This window comes from Rhamphochromis sp. 'chilingali', assembly GCF_963969265.1.
Source record: "Rhamphochromis sp. 'chilingali' genome assembly, chromosome: 4".
NCBI lineage: Eukaryota > Metazoa > Chordata > Actinopteri > Cichliformes > Cichlidae > Rhamphochromis > Rhamphochromis sp. 'chilingali'.
The window spans coordinates 16,520,568-16,534,103 of record NC_137948.1 but is presented as its reverse complement, the minus strand read 5'-3'; the positions used below and the strand labels follow the sequence as shown (position 1 = coordinate 16,534,103).

The window sequence follows — 13,536 nt, the reverse complement described above, 5'->3', positions numbered from 1 at the left end:
AATTTGTTGTTCCAGAGAGCAAGCCAAACACTGGTCTAGAAAAGGACGATCTCTAGTAGTGCTGCACTACTAGTAGATTTTGTTTTAACCTCCTAGGACCTGGTGTCCACATATGTGGACATAACATTTATGAGACCAAAATACAAAATTTTGCTCTTCAAAAACCTGATATCCACTTATGAGGGAGGACATTACACTGCCCCTGTTCAATCGAACTTTAAAATGAATGTCCTCATATGTGGATCTCATTTTTTTGAGAAACAAAAAAAAGATAGTCCGAATCTGATGTCTTTGTTTTCACATTCATCAGGTCCCAATCAACCCAAATGGCACAGAGAAATTAAAAATGCATGCCATGAAAGAGTTCAGGTCTTAGGATGTTAAAAATGTCCCTGCTGATGAGACCAGTGAATGTGGGGCGACGGTGGCAAGAAAAAACTCCCTCCTGGAGGAAGAAATCTTGGGAGGACCAGGCTCTCTGGGAGGACCCTCCCTCCTGAGGGCAATACTTACCAGTACTTGTCCTCCAGTGTGCGATGGTGGGCTGGGACGAGTGTTGTTTCTTCTCAGCATGATGATGACCTTCCTTCCATTTCCTGTTTCAGAACTGAGAATGAAGACAAAACTGGTTAACAAGGTAACAGGACATTTAAAAATTCTCTCACTTCAGGATGAGATGCTGTGTCTTCTTACGTTTCTCTTGTAAAACAGCATGTAGGCCGAGTGCTGCTGTTCCTCACAAGCTGCCGATCCGGTTGTGTGGAGCACCTGTGCGTCATTATAGGTGAGCCAGCGATCTGATGTAGAGTGCTGACTCTCCTCAGGATGGACAGAACTACAGATGTAGTGTCCTGAAATCACATTAAGACAAATGAATCCAACTTCTGGAAGTCAGCTGATTCAAGCAAACAGTGATTTTGACTTAGTGCTTCTTAGAACATCAAAAGCTTTTGTGTGTGAGTCCTTCACTGAAAAGTAGAAAATTTTCATTTTCTGTTTGTAACAAGTCTGTTGTTTTACCTGACTCTGTGCCTCCATAATGATTGATGATGCTGACAAGACTATAACAGCCACCACCCTGAGAAGGAACAAATCCAAAGAGTGTTAGTTTCACAAAGTCTCACATCAGAGCCATAATTAAGCTGATTTGCTGAGGCTACGTCCACACTAATGCGTTTTCGTTTGAAAACACATCGTTTTCTCTCCGCTTTGACCTCCCGTCCACACTGAGATGGCGTTTTCCTCAAGGAAAAACACAGCATCTTGAAAACGCTCTCGAAAACGCACACATTTCAAAACGGAGTTGTCCCGTCGCAGTGTGGACACTCGAAAACGCAGACTTTCTAAAACGATGACGCATTTTAGCCATGTGATGCAGTCATGTGAGCAATTAAACAAAGATAGCCGAGTGCATTATACAGCGGTTGTTTTGATTGCTCTCAACTTTGACAGCCCTAAAAAAGATTAATATCAGTTTGTACATGCTCCGGATAGCTTTTCTTCAAATTCTGTAATCCTCACTCACTTTTGCGCATGCGCAGGACTGGAACGTAAGCGTTTTCGGCCGTTTCAATGCAGACGCACAACTATTTGAAAATGACTGAAAACACTAGTGTGGACACGGAGTTTTCAAATCTATCAGGGCTAGTGTGGACGTAGCCTGAGACGTTCTGCAGTCTGTTTTTACCTGATTGGATGGCACCACCAAGTCCCTCTGCAGCCTGACGGGGTCATCCACCTTCTTAATGTTGTAGGTTTGTGTAAAGCCAAACCTCTTCAGATGCAAGATCAGGACTCTGGCAGAAAAGAAAAAAAAAACACAAACAAGGTAGAAAATAAGAAGAATGAGTGTCAAACACAAACAGAAGATGGGAGAAAACGACTGCTCAAGTATTGTCTCGAAAAACTCTGATATTTGATGCGCCACAGTTTGGAAACCTGGTCAGTCGATCACTTCTGATGTGACCTTACTCACCTTGGCAGTGTATCAAAAGACGACTTCAGTTCTGAGGCCGTCCCTCCACAATCACAGCGAAATTCTATTTCTTGTTCCTGAACAACAGCACAGAGAAAACAGGCTTTATGGTAGAAAGAAATCTCAACATATGCACACACACATACGCACAAACACTAACAAAAAAGGTGTGTTAAGATCGCTGACACTACAACTCTATTGGAATTTGTGATCTTACCTTCAAGTATGTCTCTAACATGTTTATAATAGACCCCTCTGGAACAAGGTCAAGAGACAAGCTGGTGAAGTCCTCGTGCTGTGATGATTGGTGACCACAGCTACACATTTCAGGAGTAACGTAGTTAAAGTAAAGATCAGGTAGGTGGAAAAGAGGTATATGAAAATATTGCAACCAGCTCTGCGTTTCTGAAAGACAGGCTTACCTCTTGCATGTCCTCATGTTTTCCATTTTAAAAATGTGATGCTCTTCTACTGGGCAGGTATAACTTTGGCCCAGGAGAGCTGCGTTCCTCTCCAGGTGAGGTGCGAGCCTTTTGACCTCATTGAGGAACAATGTTAGGAATTCATGAGCGTCCTGAAAGAAAAGCAGAGAGATTTAAAACAGTACATCAAAATCAGAAGGTAAAGCAAAAAAACAAAATGTCCAAATAGCTGACGCACTTTCTGTGCACTGCCGGTGTATTCAGGAGCTTGACTGCTGAATGCCTTCTTAAAAGCTCTTAGGTGGTGATCTTTAAGGCCATAATCTGTTGACTCATGACAGTCCCTGACATCAATGAGCCTTCTGTAGAAAGGAAAGGGTAAACAGACATTTCTGCTGTTAGATCTCTTTGTTCTTCAGGTTTTTGAAGAAAGTAGAAGGTTGACGTAGCGCACCTTAAGAGCTGAGCTTCTGGATCTGTGCTCCACAAAACCTCCTGACGCCTGATGTCTCTTATGAACTCCTCAATGTTGAGGAGGCTCTGCAGGCAGGAGTTCATGTAGCAGGTGTTTCCGATGTTTGGAAACCTGACACACACGCACAACGTTTACAGTATCAGTGTAAAAGAATTCATTTTCTCCACTTTGACAAAGTGAGCTTTGGTCTTTGTGCACCACGTGTACTCACCCGAAGCAGTCTATAGTCCCAGTTTGACTTTCTATTATTTCTCCACCGCATGCTACACTGCTCCAAAAAGGTAAAAACACAAACACAAAATTAGGAAAGATGTCAGGATGCTGAGCAGTGTATGTGCATGGATGCATGAGCTTTGAAGTTGAAACATTTTGGAGGACGTCTTTCTCTTACCTGTTAAACACATGCTCCCATCCACTCTCTTGGTCCAGAAGCTCCATAATCCAAGTGTCCCAACTCAGGTCTGCTGGGATCGTTTCCGTGGTGCTTCTTACCTGATATAAATATATAGGACATAGCTGTGTGCCTCATTGCTCTTAATTGCTCTCATTTAACTGTGATGAGTAAATGCTTGATGACAGTGACTCTTTCCATAAAACATACCTTCCCGGATTTAAAAAGAGTCTTCACAGTGTTGCTCTCTGCCTCTGCATCGCTGTCAGTTTGCTGCAGAGGACGAACAAACATAAGTTTATTAAAAAGTACATTTTAAAGAGAATGTGTATTTCATATGTTTTGTGTAAAAGCAAACCGAGGAACAGCAGAAGATGTGTCTCCATTTTCTCTTCTTTTGGCCATTTTCAGGGTTAGCTGGTGTGGCAGCAACAGAAGCATCCGGGATGCTGATGAGGACAAAAGTGTAAATGTTGTGGAAATTTATAAGAAGGAGTACATTTTGCTAATACAGATTGCTAATAAAAGTGAATAACTGTAATGGAATACCAACATGAACAAAATCATGTATTTTATACATTTACACTCTACATTTTCAAACGCTAATCTCTGCATCCATATAAATAATAGACAAGACTAGAAGGAGTAAAAAAGATGTAAATACACAAGGTGGAAGAAAAATGCCAATAAAAGGGAAATAAAAGAGCTCCAACCAAACCACTGCTATAAATATCTCCAGCAGCATTAAAGAGTGGCGCATTTCTTTACCTCTGATGAGACGTAGAAGGAATTTCCTTCTCTGCCACGTTTTGTTTGTGTAATTTCTGTTTAGAAACAAGAAAAGCAACATCAGTAATGGCATAAAACAAACATACCAAGTGGGTCTCTCCATGAAAAGTGTCCAGTTAGAGAATTTGGTATTATTTCATATTATTTATCACTTTAGTGAGCTGTCAGCTCATGAAGCAGATATAGGAATATCTTTAAATAAAATAAAAACAATTTATTCATGCCTTAAACTGAGTTTTAAAGTTTGTCCTATGAAATACAAAATCCTTCATTTGGTTCTGATCAAAATTCAGTTTTTACAGAAATCATCCATGAAGCTTCAAAAATGCTTATTCACCATAAAAAATATTTAGAGAAACATCCTGCAAGTCTCTTTGAACTTACCTTTCTGTGAAAAAAAAAACGTTTAAACATCTTTGAACTTAATTTGAGGACATAGCTGTGTGCTAAATTGCTCTTAATTCTTCTCATTTAACTGTGATGAGTAAATGCTTGATGACAGTGACTCTTTCCATAAAACATACCTTCCAGAATTTAAAAAGAAACCAGCGACACTTTTTTTGTGTCTTCACAGTGTTGCTCTCTGCCTCTGCATCGCTGTCAGTTTGCTGCAGAGGACGAACAAACATACGTTTATTAAAAAAGTAAAGTCACTTTAAATTAACAAGTGCAATTTAAAGAGAATGTGCATTTCATATGTTTTGTGTAAAAGCAAACCGAGGAACAGCAGAGGTGTCTCCATTTTCTCTTCTTTTGACCATTTTCAGTAACAGGAGCATCCGGGATGCTGATGAGGACAAAAGTGTAAATGTTATTTTTCAAAGTGCAAATTTTTAACAAGGAGTACATGCTGGAGATTGCAGATAAAAATTAATAACTGTAATGGAACAAAATCATGTATTTTGTACATTTACACTCTACATTTTCAAACGCTAATCTTTGAATCAATATAAATTATAGACAAGACTAGAAGTAGTAAAAAAGATGTAAATACAAAACACCAATAAAAGGGAAATAAAAGAGCTCCAACTCAACCACTGCTATAAATATCTCCAGCAGCATTAAAGACTGGCGCATTTCTTTACCTCTGATGAGACGTAGAAGGAATTTCCTTCTCTGCCACGTTTTGTTTGTGTGGTTTCTGTTTAGAAACAAGAAAAGCAACATCAGTAATGGCATAAAACAAAGTATATGGTATGAAAATACAAAATCCTTCATTTGGATTCAAAATTCAGTTTTTACAGAAATCATCCAAGAAGCTTCCTTAAAAGTTTCAAAAATGCTTGTTTACCATAAGAAAATATTCATAGAAATGTGCTGCGAGTCTCTTCAAACTTACCTTTCTGTGAAAAAGAAGTTTAAACATCTTTGGACTTGATGTGATCGCAGCCAAAATCTCCTCAGCTTTGCAAAAGTTCAACTGAAAACAAGCAGTCAAAGGTTGTATATTTATAAACTTTCAGCATAGAATGTTCATACCCTGAACAGCAAACATCAGCATTATGATGTATGGGGCAAATTTGCATATTTTGGAATGTATGCTCATTTGAACTGTATGGTGCTCGTCTCCAAGCAACTGCTACACAAAACAGGTCAAGTCAAGTGGCTTTTATTGTCATTTTAACCACGTGCAGAGGTGCTGTACAGAGTGAAACGAGACAGCGTTCCTCCGAGACCCTGGTGCTATATATGACATATACGGACAAACCCAGGACTACATAAAGTGCAGTGTGCATAAATTGCAAAAATAAACAAGACAAAACAGTGCAAAACGTGACAGAACAGGACGAAACAGACACAAGACAATGGAAATGTGCAAAATGCTGAGTATTGTGCAAAAGTAACTTGGTGTCTGTATGTATGTATATGAGTGTGAGATACTGCAGATAAGTGCTTGGTAGTGACATGTGTGAAGGTGTGCGTGTGCCAGTGCAGTCACTGAGTGTTCAGGGGTCTGACGGCTTGTGGGAAGAAACTTTTCCGTAGTTTGGTAGCGAGGGCCCGGATGTTGTGGGACCTCTTTCCAGAAGGCAGCAGGGTGAAGAGTGTGTTTGAAGGCTGTGTGGGGTCCTCCAGCAAGCGGGTGTTATAAGGAGGGGAGAGGGGCTCCAATGACCTTCTTAGCTGCTCTCACAATCCGTTGTAGGGTACTGCGATCCAATACGCTGCAGTTACCATACCAGACAGTGATGCAGCTACTTAGGATGCTCTCATTAGTCCCACTGTAAAAGGTGGTGAGAATGGATGGTGGGAGATGGGCTTTCCTCAGCTTCTGCATGAAGTAGAGACGCTGCTGGGCCTTCTTGGTTATGGAGCTGGTGTTGAGGGAGCAGGAGTGGTTCTCCGCCAGGTGGACACCAAGAAATCTGGTGCTCTTGACGACCTCCACAGAGGATCCATTCATGTTAAGTGGGCAGTGATCCCACTGTGCTCTCCTGAAGTCAACGATCTCTTTTGTTTTGTTTTGGTGTGCTGGGGGAGCAGCACAGCAAAGAAGGACTCATCCAGGCTGGAGAAACTGATCAGGAGGGCTAGCTCTGTGGTCGGCATGAAGCTGGACACTCTGGTGACAGTGGCAGAGAAAAGGACATTAAAGAAACTGATGGACATTATGAACAATGCTGGGCATCCTCTGCACATGGCCATTAACAACCAGAAGAGTCTGTTCAGTGACAGGTTGCTTCTCCCAAAGACAAGAACTAACAGACTTAAAAACTCCTTTGTCCCACACGCCATCAGACTGTTTAACTCCTCTCTGGAGGGGAGAGGGAGGGGAAACAGGAGGACAAAGGAGGGGGGAACAACTAAGCTGTAGTGCCTCTTCACCTCACTGTGCAATACCTTTTGTGCAATACTTTTGTAAATAGTCAACAGTGCAATAGACTCAATACTTGAAATGTGCAATTCACTTGTATTTTTATTTTTTATTCCTATTTATTCTATTTATCCCCTTCGTATATGCTGCTGTTCCTCACAAGCTGCAGATCCAGTTGTGTGCAGCACCTGTGCATCATTATAGGTGAGCCAAGGATCTGATGTAGAGTGTGGACTCTCCTCAGGATGGACAGAATTACAGATGCAGCAGCTGTTTCCGATGTATGGAAACCTGACACACAAACAAAAGTTTACAGTATCAGTGTAAAATAATTCATTTTGTCCAGGTTGAGAAGGTGAGCTTTGGTCCTTGTGCACCACGTGTACTGACCTGAAGCCGTCTCTAGTCTGAATTTTATTTTCCATTATTTATCCACCGCCCAAATGTTTCACTACGCTACTGCAAAAAGGTAAAAACACAAACACACAATTAGACGCTGAGCACTAGATGTGCATGTATGCTAGTGATGTGTCGAGTAATGGAGGGGGCGTTTCCGCGATGCACGTATCGAGGCTTGCTTCATTTATGGGAGGAGCTGAAAATGATGACGTCCGAAGCCTCGCTGCCCGGCTGTACCACGTGACTGGTTCATGAAGTGGTTCGAACTTTGCCGCGAGATGTGACAGCGATACAAACCCCTCAGACTTCAATCAAAATGTGGGTGTTTGATGGAGAGCTGCGGTTAGTGAGAGTTGGAGACAGCTGGGAGGCAGTTTGGAGGTTTATGAGAGTGAGGAGAGAAACTCAGGAGAGAATGGAGCCAGCTAAGAAGAGGAGGATGTCCTCCCCTGTGTGGGAACATTTTGATCTTATTCCTCCCAACAAGGTATTTCTACAGAAGATGTATTTTCATAATACTGATGGTGCAATACAATTTATGTTAAGCTGTATTTACTTTTGTACAAGGTGAAGTGTTTGCTATGTGCCAGGGAGCTGGGATATAACAACAACACCTCATCCATGCTTAGGCACTACAGAGCTTTGCATGAGAATAAGGGGAACAGCGATTGTTGAGCAAGACCAGGTGAGCCATCAAATGCCATGATAATAATAGCATGCCGTAATGTTACTAAATGATATAACAATATTATACAACTGTAATAAGTTACGTGTGTGATATTTATATTTGTGCTTTGTTTTTATTGTCTTTCCTCAGGAGAACAATCTCAAATAGATGAAAACCTGGTTAGCATGGTGATTGAGGACTCCCAGCCATTTAGCATTGTGGAGGACAAAGGATTTATAAGATTTGTTAAATCATTAAATCCTAGCTATGTTCTCCCCACTAAAAAGGTCATAAAAGCAGTGAAAATTTAGTTTTTACTGAATAAAATATGGGCAGGACTGACGCCTCAGTGTGTAGCTGTCCATACCTCAACGTTACAAAAGCACAACCACTGTCCACACCCCAACCACACCTCACCTCACAGTAAATGATCATTTCCATTTTAAGCATTTCCAAATAATCATTTTCCATACTGCCAGTATAAATATACACAGTATACTGCATCACTACAATATACATGTTTTACACACTCCTTTTGTTGTTGACATTTACAGGCTGTGTGCAAAAGGCCACACTCTTCAAATTCATGCCAACTAATATTTTTACGTCCAGTAGGTGTCCTACTAGAGCAAATAAAGCTTCAAGAAGCTTTGCGCTGGGGTGAACCAATTGGATGAAAAGCTTCAGTGCTTCATCTGCCCATCACTAATGTATGCATGAGGTTTGAAGTTTAAACATTTTGGGGGACGTTATTCTCTTACTTATTAAACACATGCTCCCATCCACTCTCTTGGTCCAGAAGCTCCATAATCCAAGTGTCCCAACTCAGGTCTGATGGCATTTTTTCAGTGGTGTTTTTAACCTCTTGGGAACTTTCACTACATTCCTTACTTGATGCAGAAAGAAGAAACGAGTCCATATCCAACCTTCAGAGCAGAGGCGATTAAGATCGGTATGGGTGTCACAGGTGTACCAGTCCGCCTTTTCTTCCAGGGCGAGAGGGGTTGCCATTCTTGTTCGCAGAACTATTCCTTTTATATTCAAAACTCAGATATGTGATCCAGGTGGGAGGTTCATACTTGTTACAGGTACAGTCAACTCCACCCCTGTAGTCCTCTTGAACATCTATGCCCCTAATTTTGACAACCCTGACTTCTTTAGTAAAATATTCAATCTTGTCTCACAATACAATGACCATAATATCATTATCGGTGGTGATTTTAATTGTTATTTCGATCCATTGTTGGATAGGTCTTCTGCGTCCCTGGCCCCAACCTTGAGAGCTGTTTCTGTACTCAATACTCTTACTAAATCTTTGGACTTGGTTGACATTTGGAGGCACCAGCATCCGTTAGAAAAGCAATACTCTTTCTTCTCCCCTGTCCATGGCAGCTTCAGTAGAATTGACTATTTTCTTATTGATTCCAGGCTTATTTCGAAAGTGGTTAGTTCCACTTATCACAGTATTTTAGTTTCGGACCACGCACCTCTCTCAACGGTAATTGACTTCAACCTATATACCCCCCAATACACTGTAATCCCTAACAGTTGTTCTAGCTCATAACTAATAAGCTCATAACACTCAAATGTCGTTTTGTAGTTGAGCAAACTATAAAGTATTGAGCTCTGTTGGCTTTTATGCAGCTTTAATTGAATAGGGCTCAATATTTTTTAGCTAAATTTTTTGGAACGCTCAAAAAGTTTAAGAAGCATATATTAGTGACGTTCTGGTGGGTGGAGTCTTGTCGCTCCCTCAGGAAAGCTTAGTCAGCCATCTTGAATTTACCTTGATACGGGGAAGTTTTGGCCAGCCCGTGTGGATTAAGAGTCCCCAACTTCAACCCACCACGACCACCACCTTATTTTTTTTCATCAACTGCCCTAAATTTGGTAAGTCTAACGTGTTTTTGTTTTGTTTAAATTTAATTTCGATAAACATTCTTTTTTATTTTTTACTGGAAATATATTCGTACTTTGTGCACAGTGAATGTTTGTTATAAATGAATTCGAATCCAAGTAATTGTAATTTTAGAAGTTTTCTAATGTGACAAATACGTAATGTTATTTCAAATTAGAATGATGTAACGTTTTGGCGGTTTTCCGTGGGGGACAACATTTCCCATAATGCATTGTATTCTTGCCCGGGAAGTTGACGGTGGCAGTTCTAGCTCCATGCATTTGAACTTTCTACTAAAACTTTCCACTGGTTGTCGTATTCGCCGGTAATGTACGTGCGTATTGTGAGTATACTTATTTCAATAAGTGTCCGTGTTACACAGTCAGTAGTTTACGCTGTTGAGCTGTGTGTGTGTGCTAGCATGAAGCGAACAATAATAAACAACATGAGTGTGTTATCATGATGGTAATTAGACACGTTTGTATTTTTTCGTAGTCTCAAATGTGTGGTTGTGAGATAATCTCGAAATCCTTTTAACAGTTTAGAGGGGTATTCCACTAAGCGAGCTCTACAAGTCAAGGCTTGCGGAAAAATGCATCGCCTGATTCAGCCTAACATTACACACTGGTCGAACTCGGTGCTACGAACGAAGTTCAGCTAAATTGTTCGCGCTAATTCGACAAGGCTCAACCAGCCAGACTGAGGCGCCTCCTTGACACCTTTAAGCCAGACCCTATCGATCTTTGCTAGATAAATTGAAATGAAATGAAAATAAAGAGCCGCGTTCTGCTCCCAGGCTAAGAAAGAATCATTGATGCAGACTGTGCGGATCACAAATACTCCCTAACCTGTAAGGCTGGGGTGTCCAAACTTTTTTCACTGAGGGCTACTTACTAGAAATTAGGTAAATAACCTTAACTTTAGTGTATTAAAGTGTATTAAAGATCACAAAATCACTTAAAAGTGGTCGAATATGTTATATTGTTGAATATAATTAAAGACAAAACTGCTTTCATCACAGCTTTCCATAAATGGATCTTTATTGATTCATTCAGAAAAAGCTTTGGTAGCTTATTTTCAGAACAGCAGCCTCAGATTTCTTCTTAGACAGAAGATTTACAGCACAGAGAAAAAACAATAAAAGGGAAAATAGGACGGGTAAATTTCAAGTTTGTTATTTAAGTTATTAAGCTTAGCAACACACCTATCAACATTAGTTTGAAACGGTTAACATTAACAGACTGAACTGGACTTAATAACAGGAGTGCATATAATCTTAGTAAATTATTGTAGTGAGTATCAGCTGCGCTGGGTATGTAAATCGGGCCATCCAGCTGCGGTGCTGATTCGACGTCACTCGTGCCAAAAATCCGGACAAATGTCACTTGATCAAGGAGCAGATCTGCATCAGATGAGATCAGCTGACTACTTGTGTGTGTGTGCTGTGCAAAAAATGTTTTTGAACATTAATAAGTCGTCTTTGTGCACATATTGTTTACAGATATCAGACTGCAAAGAGCGCTACAGAGAGTCAACATTTCACCAGTTGTCAGTGGGTGAGTTTTATAATTTGTGTCCCAATTTAAATAAAAAATAAATACAAAGAAACTAGAGAATTTTGCCTTGAATTATTCAAAATTTTTAGATTTTTTTTGGGTTACCCTTCTAGATTGACAGGTTTAGCCCGTTACACAAAAAGTTTGGACACCCCTGATCTTTAACAATGACAATCAGAACATGGCTATCCAACACTTTGTTTTTACTCTGCATTTGTGTAAATACTATTCTAATAGATATTGTGTGTTCATCTAGGAACAGCATGATGTAAATACAAGACGGGCCCTCGTCCTTCGTGCACTTCCTGTGTACCTGCGTGAAGATGCCTCCACGTTATTCAGGACTTGTGATGTAAGTGTACTGGCCTCAGCATCAACCATATGACATCGCTCAGAACTCAAGGAGAACCAGGGTGTATATCAGGAAGGATGTTCAACACAGTCCTCATCTGACTTGTTTTCTCCCATATATCAACTATTGTTGAATAAGATTGCAAGAAGATTGTTACGCATAAACCAGAAAACATGAAAATAGTTGAAAGATTATTATACAAAAAAAATCTGCAGATAAAAACTATCTCCCTTTTTAAAATTCAAGTGTTCTATTTTTTTGGAGGTGCCATGTTGTGGTCAGAGAAATGTTTGGTAAATAACAAAAACAAATATCTTGGCATATATTTATTATTGAAAACATTTATTTACACATATGTTTTGAAACCAAACCCAAATTAAGATTATTGTAATGCATCATGATGTATCGCAATATCAAATTAAATCGTTGACATTATAATCCTAAAAGAAACGTATGAAATGACTTATGAAGATTCACACCTCTAATCAATAGCATGATTTGTGTCCTTGTGGGGCTGAACTCATTCTTGTATTATTTTTGTTTTGCAGTCAGCAGATGGTCCAGACCTCACTGACACTCCTGTGGCTCTGCTGACAGTTGTCACGGATGACACTACTGATTCGGCCCTCTTCAGTCCCGAAAGCATCTGCATTGTCGTTGAGGATGAAATACTTGTGAATGGTCCCACAAATCTGGCTGACTCATTTCTCCTGCTCTTTGGGTACATCTATGCATTAGACCTACAATACCCAAAGAAACTTGAGCTTACATTCACATTTATCCAGAAGGTTGTGATGTGCCTTGAGGACAACAAACCACTGAAAGGGCGTCTACTGATGCTGAAGAATGATTTGTTCAATGAGTGAATCACTCAGAATGGACTACTTGTTAAGCTGAGTATTGAGGAAGCTTTTTTGTTTGTTTTTTTCCTAATCATTTGCCTCTTCTACCTCACATTTAAGATGAATGACTGTTCAGTTCACTATTCATGTTTAATGTTCTGTTGCCTAATACGTAAATGCACTGCCTTGATGTTTGTTCCCTATAAGTACAGCAGTGGAAACCAGTACTGTTTTTTTTATGTATTTTTAAAAAAGAAAGTGAGCTGCAGCTGTCAAGGTACAGTAAGTGTTAAATGCATCAATGTTCTAATAGCTGCAATTGCTGTTAATACTGAAAATGTTATTGAATTTTAGAATTGAGATGGAGACCCTTGGAGTCTTTTTCTCTTGTTTTATTTATGAAGCACTTTTTTATGAGTGAGCTCTGTTGTTTGTGCCTTTTTAAAAGCACATTGTGTTTAATAAAAAGTTGTTAAATTGTTAGTGTTGTTACTTTCATGTTTTCTAACACTTTTAGCTGATTATAATTTACTGGGTAAACAGTTTAGAATTATTTGTAAGTGTATTTCCCACAGTATTTTAAAAAATATTGAAGATTTTAAGTGTTATTTCCCATATTATAAGTTAGAAAATATGAAAAAGTTTGAGTTTATTTCCCACATCGTATGAGTTGCAATATGTAAAATATTTTGAGTGTATTTCCCACCTTAATTAAGTTGAAAAAATTGAACATTTTGAGTTTATTACTCCCTAATTATAAGTAGAGGAATATCAACATTTATGAGTTAACATTGAGGTAATTTAAGGCAACTGCAACTATAATTTTTATTTTAGTTAAACTTAAAACTTTTAAAAACATCACTAAAAAATTGTTGTGTAATCTGTTACACAACAATTTTTGAGTTCTGTGAACTTATTAGGTTTTACAGTGTACAATTGGAAATTTAACCCCTCTT

The 13,536-nt window shown here is 39.5% G+C and overlaps 2 protein-coding genes across 7 annotated transcripts; one reads left to right on the top strand and one right to left on the bottom strand.

Moving 5' to 3' along the window:
• Positions 1 to 6,456, bottom strand: LOC308396006 (uncharacterized protein; the record flags this gene model as incomplete). Its single annotated transcript, XM_080881066.1, has 18 exons — positions 1 to 607; positions 694 to 851; positions 1,021 to 1,078; positions 1,688 to 1,796; positions 1,976 to 2,052; positions 2,193 to 2,292; positions 2,398 to 2,549; positions 2,636 to 2,759; positions 2,852 to 2,983; positions 3,084 to 3,140; positions 3,264 to 3,364; positions 3,474 to 3,536; positions 3,622 to 3,712; positions 4,032 to 4,087; positions 4,577 to 4,660; positions 4,770 to 4,839; positions 5,138 to 5,193; positions 6,187 to 6,456. The coding sequence occupies 18 exons, from the start codon at positions 6,454 to 6,456 to the stop codon at positions 602 to 604; spliced, it is 1,764 nt and encodes a 587-aa protein (XP_080737192.1). The 3' UTR covers positions 1 to 601.
• Positions 6,457 to 9,607: 3,151 nt separating this feature from the next.
• Positions 9,608 to 13,063, top strand: LOC308395939 (uncharacterized protein). 6 transcript variants are annotated; one of them, XR_013971489.1, is made up of 4 exons: positions 9,608 to 9,823; positions 11,332 to 11,382; positions 11,643 to 11,738; positions 12,287 to 13,063. XR_013971489.1 is itself a non-coding variant. In XM_080880999.1 (4 exons), exons 1-4 carry the CDS (start codon positions 10,159 to 10,161, stop codon positions 12,602 to 12,604), a joined length of 480 nt encoding a protein of 159 aa, XP_080737125.1. In that variant the 5' UTR covers positions 9,839 to 10,158; the 3' UTR covers positions 12,605 to 13,063. The 6 variants fall into 6 exon arrangements, 1 of the variants encoding a protein (XP_080737125.1); XR_013971490.1 differs by having other exon boundaries at positions 9,629 to 9,823; positions 11,332 to 11,386; XR_013971491.1 differs by lacking the exon at positions 9,608 to 9,823 and adding an exon at positions 9,838 to 10,160.
• Positions 13,064 to 13,536: the final 473 nt, after the last annotated feature.

Bases quoted from the DNA above. Each gene is read 5' to 3' on its own strand.
- LOC308395939 (XM_080880999.1), top strand. The intron at 11,383-11,642 runs GTGGGTGAGTTT...GTGTTCATCTAG, and splicing joins CAACATTTCACCAGTTGTCA to GAACAGCATGATGTAAATAC. The intron at 11,739-12,286 runs GTAAGTGTACTG...TTTGTTTTGCAG, and splicing joins CGTTATTCAGGACTTGTGAT to TCAGCAGATGGTCCAGACCT.